This window comes from Alosa sapidissima, chromosome 10 (genome assembly GCF_018492685.1).
Source record: "Alosa sapidissima isolate fAloSap1 chromosome 10, fAloSap1.pri, whole genome shotgun sequence".
Lineage (NCBI taxonomy): Eukaryota > Metazoa > Chordata > Actinopteri > Clupeiformes > Clupeidae > Alosa > Alosa sapidissima.
This window is the reverse complement of record NC_055966.1, coordinates 26,918,283-26,938,282: the sequence shown is the minus strand read 5'-3', so window position 1 is coordinate 26,938,282 and position 20,000 is coordinate 26,918,283. Positions and strand designations below refer to the sequence as shown.

The window sequence follows — 20,000 nt, the reverse complement described above, 5'->3', positions numbered from 1 at the left end:
GCCTCTACTCTACTCCTACAGCAGGCCTCTACTCCTCTACTCCTACAGCAGGCCTCAACTCCTACAGCAGGCCTCTACTCTACTCCTACAGCAGGCCTCTACTCTACTCCTACAGCAGGCCTCTACTCCTACAGCAGGCCTCTACTCTACTCCTACAGCAGGCCTCTACTCTACTCCTACAGCAGGCCTCTACTCCTCTACTCCTACAGCAGGCCTCTACTCTACTCCTACAGCAGGCCTCTACTCCTACAGCAGGCCTCTACTCTACTCCTACAGCAGGCCTCTACTCTACTCCTACAGCAGGCCTCTACTCCTCTACTCCTACAGCAGGCCTCTACTCCTACAGCAGGCCTCTACTCTACTCCTACAGCAGGCCTCTACTCCTACAGCAGGCCTCTACTCCCACAACTGGCCTCTCCAGAGTCCCCCCACCCCAGCACCCCCTCCACTGCTGCCCACTGTCACCAGCAGGGGACTAAAGGACAACAATAAGACCAACAGACTTATTGAGAGTCCTTAATCTCTAATTACTGGTGTGCTTGTGTGTGTGCACACATGTGAATGGTGTGTGTGCGCCTGTGTGTGTGTAAGTATGTGAGTATGTGTGTATGTATGTGAGTGGTGTGTTCATGCATGTGTGTATGTATGTGAGTGTATGCGAGTGTGTGTGCGTGCGTGTGTGTGTGTGTGTGTGTGTGTGTAAGTAGATGAGATTGTGGTGTGCTGTGTATAAGTCACCAACAGATCGAAGGCGTCCCTCTCGGTCCATCCCCCTGTCCTGCAGAAGGCACATTAGGCCCGTAATGAGCGGTGCATCTGGCGGCTCTCATTAATATGAAAATGGACGTGTTTGTAGCAGAATTAGCCGCCCGCTCCGAATAAAAATTGCAGCCGCTTCCCCGGGGCGGCCAGGGATAATTGACTAAACTGTGAGTGCTTTCTCTCTCTCTCTCTCTCTCTCTCTCTCTCTCTCTCGCTTTCTCTTCTCCTCCATCTCTGTGTGTGTGTGTGTGTGTGTGTGTGTGTGACACTGACACTAAAAATGTGAGGGAAAAACGTAGCAGAAGAAAGCACTGAAACAAAAAGAATGACGAAGAGATATGAGAGAGAGAGAGAGATATGAGAGAGGAGGAGGAGAGAGAGTGAGAGGAGAGAGAGTGAGAGAGAGAGAGATATGAGAGAGGAGGAGGAGGAGAGAGAGTGAGAGGAGAGAGAGAGAGATATGAGAGAGAGAGAGAGAGAGAGAGATATGAGAGAGAGAGAGAGAGAGAGAGAGAGAGAGAGGAGGAGGAGGAGGAGGAGGAGGAGGAGGAGGAGAAGAGAGAGAGAGAGAGAGAGAGAGATTGTAACATTTTAAATGTTACAATACATACATTTTACAATGTTACTCTCTGCCTCTCTGACACTGTGATCAGCAGCACCGGAGCACCACAGGGAACTGTGCTCTCTCCAGTCCTGTTCACCCTGTACACATCTGACTTCTGCTACAACACCGAGTCATGCCACATGCAGAAGTTTTCTGACGATACTGCAATTGTGGGGTGTATCAGGGACCGGCAGGAGGAGGAGTACAGGAGCCTGGTGGAGGACTTTGTGCAATGGTGCAAACTCAATCATCTTCAACTCAACACTTCAAAGACCAAGGAGATGGTGGTGGATTTCCGCAGGTCTAAGCCCGCTCTGCTACCAGTCTCCATTGATGGGGTCAATGTGGAGGTGGTAAGCACCTACAAGTATCTGGGTCTCCACCTGGACAATAAACTGGACTGGTCAGCCAACACTGATGCACTCTACAAGAAAGGACAGAGCAGGCTGTACTTCCTGAGGAGGCTGCGGTCCTTCAATGTGTTCAGCAAGCTCCTCAGGATGTTCTATCAGTCTGTTGTGGCCAGCGTCCTCTTCTATGCAGTGGTATGCTGGGGAGGAAGCACAAAGAAGAAGGATGCTGGGCGACTTGACAGGCTGGTAAGGAAGGCTGGCTCTGTAGTGGGAGCTAAACTGGAGTGCATCACTTCAATATCTGACAAAAGGACCCTAAACAAACTGATCAACATCTTGGACAATGAATGTCATCCGCTCTACAGCACTATCAAAAACCAAAAGAGCTTGATCAGCTGGAGACTTCGCTCACTGCCATGCACAACTGAAAGGCTGAGGAAGTCATTTGTTCCTAGGGCCATTGAATTGTTCAATGCCTCACTAAAGGGAAGAGGAGAGATAGACTTCTCTGCTTAGGCTGTCTGCCTCTCCACCCTCTCCATGTCCATGTTTGAGTACTGACTGCCCACTACTGCTTACTACTGTTTTACTACTGTTTTACTATTGTACACAGCCTAATGTTTTCACTACTGCTTTTTCATTTCTGCTGTAAGTGCATGTTGTGTGTTATGTCTGTATGCTACTGAGACCTTGAATTTCCCCTTGATGATCAATAAAGTATCTATCTATCTATCTATCTATCTATCGATCTACATACTTCATATATTTGCATTAAATGTTTCCATCACATGGCTTTAGCATAAATTGACTGGATTTCCATGCCATGCTGGAACACCGATTGGAGATTAGAGAGGTTAGATTAGATTAGATAGCATCCCTGAGGAGTGGGAGTTGAGCTCTGGCTACATGATACAGAGCTGAGGATGGTCTGCTCACTCTCACCTGTGCAGCGCCAGTCACCTGAAGGGCCGAGACCCTTCATCACACACACACACACGGTTAAGGCCCTTGTCCGCGTTTGGTTTCTTCAGTCCCCAGCTCAAACCCCCAAAGACATACTGGTCACTCACTAACACGCACACACACGCACACACACACACACACACACACCTCTGAGCTGGACTGACAGGCAGAGAGACTGTAATCACAGTTCTTCTGTGAGCCATTTGTACTAATGGCACCAAATGGCTCGTGAGAAAGGCCTGGCTGACAAGGAGCTGCCCTCTCCGATCGATCACTCTCCCCCTTCACGTCCATTTCCTGCACTGGACGCTCACTCACACACTCCAAATGCTACTGGGAACTTCTACTGCTGTTTAATCTTCTTCCTTCACTCTTTCTTGCTTTGTTTCTATCTCTTTCTATCTCTTTATCTCTTGTTTCACTCTTTCTTTACATAGAGAGGGACTCAAGGGCAGGTTCGTCTGTGTGAGTGTAAGTACAGTATTTCAGTGCATTTGTCTGTTACATGTAAATATGTGTATACAGGTTCGCAAGAGTGAGCCTGTGTGATTGAGTCAATGAGTGTGCATACTGTATGTGTGTGTGTGTGTATGTTTGTGTACTGTATGTGTGAGTGTGTGTGTGTATGTGTGTATGTGTATGTGTGTGAGTGAATGAGTGAGAAATTAAGCGAAAGAGTGTGTGTGTGTGTGTGTGTGTGTGTGTGTGTGTGTGTGTGTGGTGTGTGTGTGTGTGTGCGCGCGCGCGCACATGTTCTGAAAGGAAATGCCAGATAGAGCAATTCCATCAAAATGGAGCAATCTACCCATCATGACTGACCTGAACAAAAAGCCACAGTCAGCCAATGACAAACCATTTGAAAGGGCTCAGGGCCTTTCAGAACCAATCACGGTCTAGAAAACCAGCCTCACCTGACAGTGCGTAAAATACAGGGCTCACATGAAGGAGAGATAAAGTGTGCTTGGCATTTTCCAGGCATTTTAGCCCTCTTGTTTTAATGTAAAACGTTTGGAGCATTTTCCAAAAAATGGATTTTGCCTCAAAAGCCAACATTTACAGCGGATCCATTAAATATCCAGACTATGCTTGAAACTCCATAGTACTCCCACAGCACTCAAGTAAGCACTGTGCACTTGAGTCAGGGGTTAAAGTGTGGGGGGGGGGAGAGGAACGCAGTTCCGCCACCTCAGATAAATTAATAATAAATATATTCTTTCATACCAACGATATAGCGGGATGATATTGTTAAAATAAATGGTGAGGTCATTTTTTGCGTGTACAGAGGTGACCAAGAAGCTAGCAATTCTTGTACTCATAAGTATTGCTACACCACAATACTCAATATGTTGTCCAACGGTGAGTCATTTTTCCCCGTTGCACTTACACTGGATTTTAGGGTTCCCCCACCTGCCAAATCCCACTTTAACCAATGGGCGTAGTGTACAGATCTTTGTCGAGAGGTCTCAGCTCGGATCTCTGACGTCTATCTGACATATCCGCACAGATGAAGGAACAGCACCTACAACTGAACCTCTTTAAAGAAAAAAAAACAAAAAACAAACATCAAAATGGACTCCCTATGCCTTGCTCCTACCAAGGAGGTGCTCGTGACTGATGACCAACTGACAATCTCTGACCATGTTGCTCTGATCACCAAGTTGTGCTGCTTTGCACGATTCAATATTATGTAAGGGATAATGTATAGACCCTTTCAACAATAAAAACAAAAACAATGCTTGACCATTCTATTTGGTTCCCAATCTACTTCCTCTGCATTAAGATAACATATGGAATGTTAAAACGGAAGCCTTGTGGGGCCAACTATGATGCTGATAATGGAACTCTCTTGAAAGGGTCTATAGAACGCCGGTCATTATTGGGAAAATAAGTCCCGAAAGGGCGGACCTGACCCCGGCGCGCCAGCGGAGGGGTCTTGCTTCGCTCTGAAGGGACTTATTTTCCCAATAATGACCGATACATTATCCCGCTTATTATACGGCTACTTGCCAAAACGAAAAAATCAACTCCACGATATGTCTCTTTTCTGTTTCGTCGTGGCTTTTGCTGAGAAACAAATAGTTCGCAACACACGCTGAACTTAAATCAAACATTCTTTAGAACACAGCTGACCAACCGTCTGCTTTCACTTTTGAATGAAGATCCAATGCAAGAAGTGACCGGACTACTTGCGGAGCGATATGAAAAACTTAAATCAGCAGCGCAAAAAACGCTGCCATTGACAGCGATAATTATATGTTTGCAGCGGTATGTTGGGAAATCCCATTCAAGTCAATGGAGCGTTCTACTAGCAATGTGAAGAGCCGTATAATAAAAAAATATAATATGTAATGTAATATAATATAGCTATGCCATGTAACTGGAATACAAGTCCTCATTTGCTCAAGTCGCTATGGATAAAAGCATCGGTTAAACCAATAAATATTATTAATATTAACAGGTGTACTCTAAGGGCTAATAAATATCATTGATGTTAACAGTTGTACTCTAAGGGCCTTTCTGTTAAGAGGTATTCAGTAGCTGGCTAGTCAATGGCTGGTAACTCAACCCAGCATTGTTATCAGGCCTACAGCCCATCCTTAGAAAATCCGTCAAGATGGAGTAAGGTTTGTAAGGTTTCAGCCCATCCTTAGAAAATCAGTCAAGATGAAGTAAGGTTGTAAGGCTTCTGGAATACAAGAGCAGGAAGCTGCTCTGATTTCCCATCTGCGTAACATAAAGAGTGTATCTTCTTGAAGCTGATTAAAGCATTAAGCTTTCCCCCAAAACATAAGAACAATGACAACTACAATGCCCACACACCTCCTGGGTTAGTAGCCAATCTGATCTGAAGAGTAAGCTGCTTTCAACACTAAAGTCAAGGGGAAATTCCCAGAGAGCATACATAGTGATGAAAAAAGCCCCCTTTGTGTTATACAACCAGTGGATTTGGAAAAACTCTTGAACCGTCGGCTACATTCATTTCTGTGATTGGAAATGTAGAACGGATGTGATTCCCAGCTAGAATCCAGATGTAATTTCACTCAATGGTAGGAAGTGACATGTCTCAGTGTGTCCATCTGAGCTGTTGTTCTCTCTTTCTGCCTGGCTACTCCTGCAGCTCAACAGGCAAAGTAGGATGTTGGTCACCGAGGTCATAACTTCATCATGATATCAGCACCACACCTATTGATAAAACTGCAGATCCAATCACTTTGGACAATAGCGTCTGTTAAATAAATAAAAGGTACATCTGCCTGAACCGGTCCTGATCTGATTCGATTCACTCCAAACCCGAGCCCGAGCCGCAGAGCCACCAGACCTGCGCCGCACGAGGGCCAGCACTGGGCCGGACAGCTGCCGCTTCCCACGACCCCGCTGACCTTCCAGGGAGCCAGTGCTGGGTCTCTGCGTGAGCTGATGGCTCACTCCGTGTGTGTGTGTGTGTGTGTGTGTGTGTGTGTGTGTGTGTGTGTGTGTGATTAAAAACGTACGCAGCGGCAGCGCGAAACGTGAAGGCGAGCGGCAACCGGAGCCGTTAAATTGGGCCAGCGGCGAAGGACGAGCGAATTCACATTAGCATAATAGATAGGCATTAAGTGGCCAGCGGCCCATATGCACACAGCCCCCTCTACATTTCTAATTAGCGTTTAATTGTTATTTTCTTTCATTTGGGGGGAACGAGGGAGAGGGGCGGAAGACTAGTAGAGAGATAAAGATAGAGAGAGAGAGGAGTGAGAGAAAGAGAGAGCGAGAGAAGCTTTATCCATTTTTAATTTGAATGTAGCTGAGCATTAGCGTAACCTATACATATGGGGACGAAATTACAACCTCAATTAACCCCGAGCAAATGAAAAGTGCCTCCCTCAGCAGTTTACCGTGAGCGGAGGGATTAAAGCACCGTCCACCTGGGGCTGATGGGGTAGTCCAGGGAGCGAGCAGGGGGCTATTGTTCCTCCATCGGGGGGCTTACTGGGGCTGCGTGCGTGTGTGTGTCTGTATGTGTGTGTCTGTCTGTCTGTGCGTGTATCTGTATGTGTGTGTGTGTCTGTGCGTGTCTGTGTGTGTGTGTGTGTGTGTGTCTGTGTGTGTGTGTGTGTGTGTGTGTGGTGGCACGCTGGGGCCCATTGTTCCTTCAGAGCGAGTCTGACAATTAGAGGAGAGAAAAAGTCAGCATGCCTCTGAGACGGCATGGCCTTGAGCTGAGGAGACGACGCACTCCACGACCGAGGGAGGGATAGAGAGAGAGCACGAGAGAGAGAGAGACAGAGAGAGAGAGAGAGAGGGAGAGAGAGAGATGAAAAGAGACAGAGGGAGGAGAAAGAGGGTGAGAGAGGAACTACTAGTCGTTTCCTCAGAGAGAAACAGAACAGCTGACAGACATCCAGACAGACAGCCAGACAGAGCACACACACTTACTTCCAGGTGTTCGAGGATGTATGGAGGGTTGGTCATGCCCAGCCTGAGCATGGCACCATCCGGGATCTCCTCCACCAGTTTCCACAGCAGGGTGGGCAGATCTGTGCCAATGTCTCTGCCGTAGGCACCTGTGTCCTCACTCGTCAGCCAGATCTCACACACACCCTCTGCAAAAACACACACCATGGAGGTGATTATTATCTCCTAAGGTTATGAGAAGCATTAGAACACAAAAAAAAAAAAAACACTTTCATGTGCAGATAAACAAACATATCAAGCTGACAATACACATACACACACAGTCAGGGTGTTATGTAAAAGAAAAGGAAAAAGGTATGCTGAAGCCAGGGAACCCACAGACCATAATACACACACAGCACAAGACACACAGGCTTTAAGAACAAATGGCTTTGAAGGGAAGGCCACCGATGTCTCCAAAGATAAGGCATCATTCAGATATCTTTGTGTGTGAGAGCGAGCGAGCGAGCGATAGATAGATAGATAGATAGATAGAGAGAGATAGAGAGAGAGAGAAGGCAGCAGAAGCAGCAGAGTCAGCAGGCAGAGTGGAACCAGTGGTTTTCTGTTAGTTCATTTAATCACTCACTGACTACAGTGTGACTGTCACACACACAGTCTGTGTAGGTATGTATATGCGTGCATGTGTGTTTGTGTGTGTATATGTGTGCCACTATTTCCCCATGCATAATGATTACCAGGGATCATTAGGCAACAGTCAGGCTTCGCTCTCACCAGTCACACTGAGTGAGTGACTGTGTGTGTGTTTGTGTGTCATAGGATGAAAACCATTACCATCTACAATGATTTGTGCCCTTTACGCTTGTGTTTTTAATTTATGATTCCTGTCTCTAACCACACACACACACTGATACACATCAGTTCTAAAGCACACGATATAAACACGACAACACTAAAACATGCAGACTCAACACACACACACAAGATCTGGACTGATCTGGAAAGTCACCGAGTGAATGATGAGACAAACAGTACCCAGACATGAGGAGAGCCTGGGCTATTATTTACTTGCTATACTGGGTGCCATTATAGATCGACTGACACACACACACACACACACACACACAGCTAGACCAATGCAGCCTGAGTGAGGGAGATGTGGACTAGAGGGTAATTATTATTAATAGAAAATATATAATATCATTAATACTGTCAGTCACTACCAGTCTTCTCCCGTCACTCAGAGACACACGTCAAGGGCATCAGGCGTGCGTGTGTGTGTGTGTGTGTGTGTGTGTGTGTGTGTGTGTGTGTGTGTGTGTGTGTGTGTTCATGATAGTGTTGACCCTGGTATGGGAGAAATGTTAGGGCGCGCGTGTTTTTCTGACCTGGTGCCAGTTCTTTCCAAGTCGTCACCGGCACACACTCCCCGTTTGATGTCACAGACATACGCCACAGAGTGCTGCGGCCGAACCCAACGAGAGGATGAAGAGAGAGAGAGAGGTGTGGAAAAAGAAAAGGATGAAGAGAGAGAGAGGTGTGGAAAAAGAAGAGAAGCGCACAGCGAGCGGAGGAGGGAGGGGCGATGGAGGGCAGAGGCCCAGAGGAAGCAGCTGTGGCCCGGGGGCAGACGAGGCAGCGCGCAGGCCTTTCCTGGAGGGGGCACCCCTCTCCGCCCAGACGCACGGCTGACGCGTGTGAGGGGCAAAAGGGGGCCCCTTAGGGGGGGCAGGCTGGGTGGTAGCAGGGGGTAGTTACTGACAGATGGGGTTCCCAAACACTCCTAGTCTAGTGTGTGTGTGTGTGTGTGTGTGTGTGTATGTGTGTGTGTGCCTAAGTGAGTGACAAAGAGAGAGAAAATGTCTGTGTGTGTGTAGGTGTGTGTCCATGTGTGTGTGTGTGTGTGTGTGTGTGTGTGTGTGTGTGTTACACAAACCCAGAACATCAGCAAATAGCAGTGAGCAGGGATGAGGGCCAAGGTGAGGACCAGCAGCTGAGAGGTTGTCTGAGGCAGACATGTTTCATAACTCCCATGAACTCATGATCCGCCACACACACACACGCACACACACACACCAGCTAATTCTACTAAATATTAACATCAATCATGGGCCATCTCAGGGCCTGATCCGTAACGGAAGTGGCTCTGGAGTTAAGACTGTGTGTGTGGTGCTTCATCTGGAGTTAGAGTGTGTGTGTGTATGTGTGTGTGTGATTGCTTTCAGCTGTATTCACTGAGAGCGTGACACAGAGGGCGACAGACCGTGGGCGACACACTGCGTACCTCAGCACCATCCCCAGACAGTCTGGAGAGAGGGAAAGAGACAGGCTCCAGCTCAACAGCGCATACACACACACACGCACACACACACACACAGACGTTCTCGACCCGACTGCCTCAGCCACGTCATGTCACGACACACACAGCAGTCACGCTCCTCTTCCACCGCTTCAGCAGAGATTAACCTGTCACCGGCCATCAGTGTCCGCTTATCCACACCATCTTTAAACCCCACTCCTCTCTCTCTGTGTGTGTGTGTGTGTGTGTGTGTGTGTGTGTGTGTGTGTGTGTGTGTGTGTGTGAGAGAGAGAGATTGCGAGTGAAAACACATTAAACAGCCAGCACTCAAACAAAATGAATATTTGAAGCCAGGCAGCGACAAGCCAGCTAAATACTTAATCACATTTGCGAAAGGCCTACCACCCCAAGAAAAAACAATCTGGCCTTGCGCTTGTATATGTGTGTGTGTGTGTGTGTTTGGTGTAATGTGTGTGTGTGTGTTTGGTGTAATGTGTGTGTGTGTTTGGTGTAATGTGTGTGTGTGTGTGATCATTCATGGCCCTTCCGTGCTGATACAGCCTGTTCATCTGAGCTATACCTACACTGGGTCTATCACTGACACCACAGGCGAGTGTGTGTGTATTCATGTGTATATGTGAGAGAGAGAGAGAGAGAGTGTGTGTATTTATTTATGTGTGTGTGTGTGTGTGTGTGTGTGTGTGTGTGTATGTGTGTTGTATTTATGTATGGGTGTGTATGTATATGTATGTGTGTGTGTGTGTGTGAGTGTGCGTGTATTTATGAGCGTGTTTGAGGGTGTGTATTTTATTGTGTGTGTGTGTGTGCATTTAGGAGTGTGTGTCCGTACTGTATGTGTGTGTATTATGAGTGTGTGTGTGAGTGTAAGTGTATCTATTTATGAGGGTATGTGTGGACGTGTGTGTGTGTGTGTGTGTGTGTGTGTGTGTGTGTGTGTGTGTGTGTGTGTGTGTGCGTGCGTGCGTGCGTGCGTGCGTGCGCGAGAGAGAGAGTTTCACTTCCCTCCACTTTTTCCTCGTGCCAGACATCCTAAGAGATATACATGGTGTTTCTCTGACCGAGTCAAAACCAAGCCACTGGACCAGACTCTAGACAGACACAATATGGACTTACTGTACGTACACACCGCCACCGACTTGAGCTTCCAAAGAAGCTCTGGTCGCCCTGTCAAGGACGCTTGTCAAAAAAGTCCAGGCAAGCTTTGGATGCTTTGGCAGCTCTGATGTGACAGCTTAGAAGCCGGAGAGAGAAGCCGGCTTCCATTGAAAATAAATGACTTCCTGAATCTTTGGAAGCTCAAGTCGGCGGCGGTGTGTATGTACAGTTAGGACATCAGACCAGCAAGACGGGTCTAGACAAACTACAGCAAATACTTCCACATGAATGGACTAAAATCATATGACTACAGCCATGACAGTGACCCGAGACTCTGCTTCAGACAGATTACAGGCATCACAAGGCTAGATTAGTCTAGACTACAGTCCACAAAAAAATAAAAAATAAAAATAAACACAAGACTAGATTAGTCTGAACTCTAGATGAGACTAGAGTCTATACAGGACAAATATATTGTTCTCGAGTAAATAAATAAATAAATAAATAAATAAATAAATAAATACTTTACAAAATCCCTGTGATATTTCATTCAAGGTGTCACTACTAATGGCCCCACAATATGAACACATATCTATAGGAGACTAAATTGGGTATCGTTAATTTTCTCTTTTGCAAGCCAATTAGGGGACAAGGAGGAGGCTGTGATTAGCATAAAATCTAACCGCGCTGATTAGCCATGAGAAAGCCTGTTAATGAAAGAAGGAAACAACTGTCTGTGTGTGTGTGTGTGTGTGTGTGTGTGTGTGAGCGAGCGAGCGAGCGAGAGAAACTGAGTACATTTACACATGCAAAGCAAACTCCTACAGGCTGCTTGTATTTCTGCAGAGGTGCTACACGATCTTCACCATCATGGTGGTGCAGGAACACAAGTCCTATGCCTGTTATGGATGAAGGCACACCACCTCCAGCTGAACCTCTCAAAGACTGAACTGCTGGTCCTCCCAGCTAAACCTACCATACACCACGACATCAACATCAACTTTGACTCCCTGTCTGTTTCACCTACCAGGACTGCAAAAAATCTAGGAGTTGTTCTCGACAACCAACTAAACTTCTCAGATCATGTTGCCTCAGTCGCCCGGTCATGCTGTTTCGCACTCTACAACATACGGAAAATCAGTACTTACTTGACTCAAGATGCTACCCAACTTCTGGTTCAGGCAATAGTCATCTCACGACTCGACTACTGCAACGCCCTCCTGACAGGTCTCCCAGCCTGCGCAGTGAAACCACTTCAGATGATCCAGAACGCGGCGGCACGCCTGGTCTACAACCAACCCAAAAGGGCACATGTTACCCCGCTGCTCATCCAGCTACACTGGCTACCTATGGCGGCCCGCATCAAATTCAAGGCTCTAACACTTGCCTACAAAGTAGTCTCTGGTTCTGCTCCCACCTACTTGAATGCCCTCATACAGACATACGCTACCTCCAGACCGCTGCGCTCCTCAGACGAACGACGTCTAGCTCTACCACCAGTACGCTCAGGCCAATCCAAACTTTTCTCATCTGTTGTTCCTCGTTGGTGGAACACACTGCCAGTTCCTACAAGGGCAGGGACATCCCTCTCCATTTTCAAAAAACTCCTGAAGACCCAGCTCTTTAGAGAACATCTCCTCTCATAGCAACACTTACAACAAGTCTTGCTGATCCTAGCACTCACCAGCCGTCTTAAACTGACACGTAACTGTTAAAAACAGCACTCACTGATGCACTTATTTTTACTGTACTCTAATGTTTTTTAAATTGTCCTAAAATTGTTGAGAATTGCACTAAAACTTAAACTGTTTATCATGTTGTTAGTCGCTTTGGCTAAAAAAGCGTCAGCCAAATGTAATGTAATGTAATGTAATGTAATGTTCGGTTGTCCCCTTCACGCAATGAACTCCTCAACACAACCGACATTCGTGTGCAGCAAACACTCTGATGTGAGTCTACTGATCTTGAGTCAGAAGTGTGTATTAGTTTGAGGTGTGTGTGTGTGTGTGTGTGTGTGTGTAAGAGTGTGTTTGAGTGTGTGTGTAACACTCTAATGTTAGTGTATTTATCTTATGTCAGAAGTGTGTGTTACCCTGACTGTCATCTGCATACACTTGCGTGCGTGAGTACGTGCGTGTGTGTGTGTCAAAGTGAGCATTAGACAGCATCTTATCAAAGAGCCATTGAAGTGAAGCTATGTGACATGATGATGTAAAAGGATGAGTGGAGGAAGACAACAGAGAGAGAGAGTGTGTGTGTATGTGTGTGTGTGTGTCTGTTGGTATAAAGTGCAGTGGAGTGCTGAAGGACCTCAGTGTAACGCCTTCATAGCAGACTTCATAAACGTTGTCTAAAAAGCGGCCATGTTGCGTAATGACGACCATCATTTCCCATACGTCGCATCCACGAGCCGCCCGCGACTCCTAAAAGCCTTCGATCCGAGTGCTTGATGTTTAATGATTCTCCATTTCACTCAGCCTGTCAGAGAAGATTCTCAGAGACGAGCCCACACATCTCTGCATTAAGATGGGGTACGCGCCGTCTGTGTCTCCAGACATGCATGTCATCTGCATACACTCGTTCTTGCGTGTGTGTGTGCGTGCGTCAAAGTGAGCATTAGACAACATCCTATCAAAGAGCCATTAAAGTGAAGCTATGTGACATGATGATGTTAAAGGATGAGTGGAAGAAGATGACTGAGAGAGACAGTGTGTGTGTGTGTGTGTGTGTGTGTGTGTGTGTGTGTGTGTGTGTGTGTGTGTGTGTATATATATGACCTCATACAGCCCAGACAATGTAAAACAACATCAGGATGGTTTCCAAAGAAACACCAATGGCAGATATAGGAGACAGGTCTTTGAGTGGCAAATCTGTACTGGCATAGAGGAGCATATCAAATACAAAAACATCCAGAATACCGCGCACACACACACGCACGCACACGAAACCTCAAACATATCGTCTGAGATACATTACACAACATCAGACGATTCCAAAAAAACCTATAAATATGTGTGGGTGTGGGGGAGCGTGCACGCACGCACGCACGCACGTACGGCATGTATATGTAGAGATGTGGGGAGCTCAGATCAATATTTCCCTGCATGGAGAGTGTGTGTGTGTGTGTGTTCTATTTGATCCCCTGGACAGCAAAGATTAAAGGTTGAATGTGCAGAGAGCAGGATGATGCCTGTGCCAACACTAGTTTTACACATCTCTCTACATCACTTTTTGTGTGTGTGTGTGTGTGTGTGTGTGTGTGTGTGAGAGAGAGAAAAAAGTAGAGTGAATGACTTGGGCAATCATGTAAAGACTAAAGCAGACAAATATAAATCTATGGAAGGACCTTCAAACATTTTTTTAATCACCTTTTCCCAAAAGTTCACATTTCACAACACACACTGAATCAAGTAGAGTGAATGAGTTAGCAAGCATGTAAAGAGTCAGCCAGACAAATAGAAGTCTCTTCTGTTCATTGAATGACATTTCCATGACCTTCAACCTACACATACATAATAGCACTCTTTAGTCCAGTGGTTGGGCCTCATCTCCTAATACAAAGATAGAGTTTGTTGAGGTTTGGAGTTTGGACATGACAGATAGCAGAGGAGGAGGAAGCTTGCCTTAGCCTCTGGTCTCTCCCTGCCTCCCTCTCTCTGCCTCTACCCCACACTCATGCCAATCACTACTGAGGCCCATCTTCTCCAAAGGGCCTGGCAGCAAAGATAGGGAACAGTGGGAGCAGTAAACTAGCCTACAGTCATCACTCACACACACACACACACACACACACACAGTCCCCGGTCGGCCAGAGGCATGCAGATTTCTCGGCCAGACTTAAGCGTCTGAAGGGGGGCCGTTTTAGCGTGCATGGAAGAGGCACCTCTGGCTGCAGAAGGGGGAGAATAAACACACCAACATAATTATTCCAACTGCAGGCTACACACACACACACAGATTTACGCAGGGCCCGTCTGACCTTCAGTCGAGCTCTTACAAACAAACAAACACACACACACACACACACGAACACACGCACACATACAGCAAGGCTTGCTGCTTTCCAGAGAGTCTGAGGTTTCAGGGCAAAGTGAGATGATGGTATGTATTGTGTGTATGTGTGTGTGTGTGTGTGTGTGTGTGTGTGTGTGTGTGTGTGGTGGGGGGTGGGGCCCCAGGGAGGGAGGCAAAAAGAGAGGGTGATTTGCAAGAGTGAGAGATGGACAGTTACTGCGTTTACACGTCCTAGAGATAGCAGTGTGCCAAAAAGTGTGTTTACAAGACTCACAATATCACTTGTTTTGCGCTCTGTTCCAAATCTAGGGCCTTACAGAAAATCAATAGGCATACTGAGAACATGTTTTTCTTTTATCTACAGTAAGTTTGGGCTGACTATGAATAATACTTTTCAAAATACTAATGTCCAAACATTGCTTCTAAGAGAATGTTTTTTTCAGGCTGTATAAATAAATAATAAATAAAAAAACATTTTGTATTATGAGGGCAAAGGATTAGAAGATAAATGTTTTACAGGCCTTGGTTTTGGGACCCTCTGAGATGGTGCAGCAACAACCTTATCTGATATGACACAGAATGACCCAGGAGAGACTGAGGAAGGGGAGAGAGAGAGAGAGAGAGAGAGAAAAGGAGAGAAGGAGTGGGAGAGAGAGAAGGAGAGGAAGAAAGAGAGGAGAGGGAAAAGAAGAGAACAGATTGAGGAGAGAGGGAGAGAGAGGAGAGTTTGAGTAAAGAGACAAAAGAGGAGAGATTAAGAAAAGAGACTGAGAGAAAGAGAGAGTGAAAGAGAGAGAAAGAGAGAGTGGAAGAAAGAGAGCAAAAGAGAGAAAGAGAGAGCGAAAGAGAGTGAAAGAGAGCGGAGGAGAGGAGAGAGTGAAAGAGAGCGGAGGAGAGGAGAGAGTGAAAGAGAGAGCGGAGGAGAGGAGAGAGTCTCCTAGGGCCTCAAGCTGAGTGGTGCTTAAGGATATGTCACTGTAATTCCACTCATTGGTTTCATCACAGTGCCCAGCTTCGCTAAAACAATTAGTGCCACTTCTCATTAGACTCACTCTCTCACAGAGAGAGAGAGAGAGAGAGAGAGAGTGAGTCTAAGAGGGAGGGGGGAAGACACACACACATTCAGCAGGGAGTAGTCATACACATGCGTGAGCACTCTCTCTCACACACACAGCTCCAGGACACGTACATGTTACATGTTGTTTCTACATTAATGTAGGCCTTTTGTTACATGTGCACGCTTGTACTGCATCTTTCTGCAGTTCACATGACGCCAAACAACATGACTAACCACACTGTCAGTTACCAATGGTGTGTGTGTGTGTGTGTGTGTGTGTGTGTGTGTGTGCGCGTGTCTGTGTCTTTGCTTTTCACAGTCTGTTTACTCAGAGGTCTACTTGCATCCTTTGTACGCACAGCACTGAATTCATCTAAAGCGTAAAACCATTGTGCAACTGTTTTGAAAGGCGCTTAAGACGTGTTTAAGTGCTGGGCAGGTCTGACTTCCACATTTCCTTTAGAGCAGCTAATTAGTTTCTGCTTCATGCTTATTTAATTACTCCTCACTCCACACACACATGCACAGTGCATGCAGCTCACTGCATCTCCTAAATCTCCCAATTCACAGATCCTACCAAGAGCTCACTGCATCTCCTAAATCTCCCAATTCACAGATCCTACCAAGAGCACAGTACATCTACTAAATCTCCCAGATCAGGGCTTAAATTTCACTGCGGGATTGCGGGTATTGCGCATAATTTGTTCAAGTCCCGCAACTCTAGCCATCATAATGCGAGAAATTCCCGCATACACTTTTACAGCCTGTCTGATGACGTTAATATAGCCAATCATTAAGTGGCGTGAATGCGGTGCTATTGACCGGACTGATCAACTACCGAGTTGAATTGAACATAGCCTCATGCAGACGCACACACACACGGGGAGAGAGAGAGAGAGAGAGAGAGAACCACTTTGCGCTTACGCAAATAGGCTACGCTACCATGGCAAACTTTTACATCTGGAAAGAGCTCCTTGGTAACTATCCTGCTAGCTCAGGTCACGTCAACACTTGATCCCAGAAAGATTGTCTTCGACATGTTAGTTTTTTGAATATTTATTGTATCTAATGACATAGAAAACATAATGATTTGCATACACATACCGCACTATGCACAACTTTTATTCACTAGCGACTATAGCCTAAAACCGTCAGGTTGAAGGGGGGCTAAATTACTCCATAAAATTACTCACGTATTTTCTTAAAGTGACAGGCACTCAATTACACCTACTCATCAGCAATGTGCACTCAATTGGACCTACACACCACATTAAAGATATGCCTAAGTGTTATAGGTTAAACGTCAATATGAGGCATTCAAATTACTAAATATGTTTAGCTACTAGTAATTACTAGTAAAATGCTATACTTTAAAAAAAAAATGCATTATTAAATAAATACACTCTATATGAATTCAAAAATATATGATAGAAACATATCACATAAGCTATCATTTTCAGTGTGTGTTTGTGTGTGTGGAGAGAGTCAAGCAGAATCTAGGATGTCCACTGTTGTGAATGATCCCACTACAGTATATATTACTGATGACGTCAGGGTGGTGGGGGCCCCAAAAACACTTTTTTTTAAAAAGTATCGAAGTATTGAAATCGCAATTCTTGACTTGGTATCAGAATCGACCCCCCCCTCCCCCACAAATTGTGTAAATCCCCCCTACATGAATAACCTAAGGGGGGAATTCCCCCCCATTTTGAAAAATGAATTTTAAGCCCTGCAGATCACAGATCCTATCAAGAGCTCACTGCCCAACCAACACCTTGTCAGCAGCCACATAAGAGCTGTTTCAATTGTCAGATGCACAGTGCAGAGAGATACAGGACTTGGTGATATAGCAGAGGTAAAAAAGGCAAAATACCATGCCATGGAAAAACACAGCGAGTAGAAATCAGAAATATGATGAGATTATTTTCTTACTCATTAATTTTGCATGTGTATTGAATATGCTGCTCTGTGCATATTCCCCATTCATTTTAATTGACATAATTTCAAAACTTTTATATTAAAGCTTCAAGGACCCTTAATGAAATATCTATGACCTGTCAAAATCTACAAGTAGAAAAAGTTGAAAATTAGAACGGAAAAAAAGAATGAAAATTAAATCTTTAATTAAACATAACATTTTTCCATTTCTTTTGTAATAGGCTAATTAGGCAATGTCAATTCACACAGCACAAACCTTATTCATGGAAAAGTTCAATAACAATTAATTTCATTTCACATGCATAGAGCAACTTTCAGAACTTATTTTCCAAGCTTGGATTTTTTAGGATTACCATGACTGTGAGAACCCCCTGTATTTCACTTCCATATCTTATCTGTGTGCAAGTGGGTATGGTGTTACAGACACACACAATGAACATAAGATCAAGTGTGTGTGTGTGTGTGTGTGTGTGTGTGTGTGTGTGTGTGTGTGTGTGTGTGTGTGTGTGTGTGTGTGTGTGTGTGTGCGTGTGCCTGTGTGTGTGCATCCAAAGCCTGCCCAATTAGGACTGAGGGTAGTGAGAGTTGACTTGTGGCACGTTTACTAAACAGTAGGCAAGGGGTGATTAGTTCAAATTAACTAATCAATGTTGCCTCGAGAGGCTAAAGTAATTTAAGGGACAGACCCCAGTTACAGAGCTAGACTTCATGCTTTAACTTCATTACAGGTGACTAATTAGAAGTGGCAGAGTTGAGCAGGGAAACAGCCAGCCACTTAAGAAATCCCCCCCCCCCCCCCCCCCCCCCCCACGTGCTGGTGTTTGGCCGAGGTCAAGACAGCTGAGGAGCATCTGCATTAAAACAATGGAATGATCAGAGAGAGAGAAAGAAAGAAAGAAAGAAAGAAAGAAAGAAAGAAAGAAAGAAAGAAAGAACAAAAATATAAGCCTGTGATAAACCTTGTATTTAAATGAAAAATATGTAGAAAAAGCGAAAACAAATGGGACATATAGAGAAGGAGGGCAAGGATGGAGAGACCAGTGAGGGGAGAGAGAGAAAAGCAGAAGGGGAAGGGGTGAAAGAAAGATAGAGAGAGCAGAGAAACAGAAGTGTCACTAGAATGCTCTTCAAATACCACTGAGCTCACTTTGGAATAATGATGTCACCCCATCACACACACACACACAGTGACATCATTCTACTACTACACACACAATCCAACTCAGACCCCATTACGCTCAATTACAAGACTGGACAGTCCACCGGGCTGTACAGTACATTTATCCTGACTGTACGCATCTGACACGCTTTACCGCCACTCATCCGTCTCTATTGGTCATCCCTCTCTCCTCCCACACTCCATCTCAGCCTCCCTCCATCCATCCATCCATCCATCCACCTGTCCATCCATCCATCCATCCATCCATGTGGTCTCTCCATCCAAGTCATGGGAGGCTCCACACTGCAGCACTAACTAGATGAGCTGGGCAGTGAGATGTGTGCATCTCCCAAGCTGCGCTCGCAGTGCTCAAGCCCTCTGTCCCATGCATCGTCCATGTGAGGACACAGATGTGTAAGAGCCAGTGTCATGCACGTGACATGTCCCATGCCATCATCTGTCACGGTGGGAAAAAAACATGCCTGTTTATGTTCACGGACATACTGTAACGCTGTCATTATGATCATTTTCAGTAATTGTCATGCTCTGGCACCAAATGCAATGGCAGGCTATATTAAATGGTAATGTGTTGTCATTGTGTCCACCATCATGAGACACATACACACACACACTCTTGGCCTCCGGCTGTGCTGAGATGTGTTTGTTTGTGTGTGTGTGTGTGTGTGTGTGTGTGTGTGTGTGTGTGTGTGAGTGCCATCAGCTATCAGTGAGCAGGAGTGCACAGGACCCTAATCAGCTCTAAGCAGCAGCGGTGCCGGCTCTTAAAGCCCACTGACCTACATCTGGCCTTTCAGCCCGTCGCGTCACGTCAGCTCCCGTCACCCCACCCTGCCACTGCCCGTCCTCTCCTCTCCCTCTCCCTCTTCCTCTTCCTCTTCCTCTTCCTCTCCTCTCCTCTCCTCTCCTCTCCTCTCAGACATCGGCCCTGGCTCAGGGGACCGGAGCAATCAAGCACTCACCAAAGGGTCGGGCACACAGGCTAAACCAACTCCAAATGAGAGCATTCTACATGCTGACGGAGTTGTTTACAGATTTAATAGGGTTTCTGGTGTGTGTGTGTTTGATAGGACCCTTTGCTTGTGTGAGTGCTGACAGCATAGTGTGTAGGCAGTAGCATATTCAGGGTGTGTGTATCTGGGAGTAAGCACGCAAGCACGCACGCACGCGCACACACACACACACAGCCCTGAACAATTCCACAGGTGCTGTGAAGACAAACTCACAAGCCAGGAATGCGTTTGTGTGTGAAAGCGAGAGACTGTGAGTGTGTGTGTGAATGAGAGAAATAGAGCAAAAGACTGTGGTGTGTGTGTGTGTAT

General features: G+C 45.9%; 1 protein-coding gene across 2 annotated transcripts in view; it reads right to left on the bottom strand.

Annotated features, from left to right (window-relative positions):
- Positions 1-20,000, bottom strand: part of cdkal1 (CDK5 regulatory subunit associated protein 1-like 1) — a 267,508-nt gene that overhangs the window by 113,954 nt on the left and 133,554 nt on the right. For both annotated transcript variants that reach the window (XM_042106955.1, XM_042106956.1), the window contains exon 9: positions 7,099-7,265. In XM_042106955.1, coding sequence (XP_041962889.1) covers positions 7,099-7,265 — 167 coding nt within the window. The remainder of the gene's footprint in view (positions 1-7,098; positions 7,266-20,000) is intronic.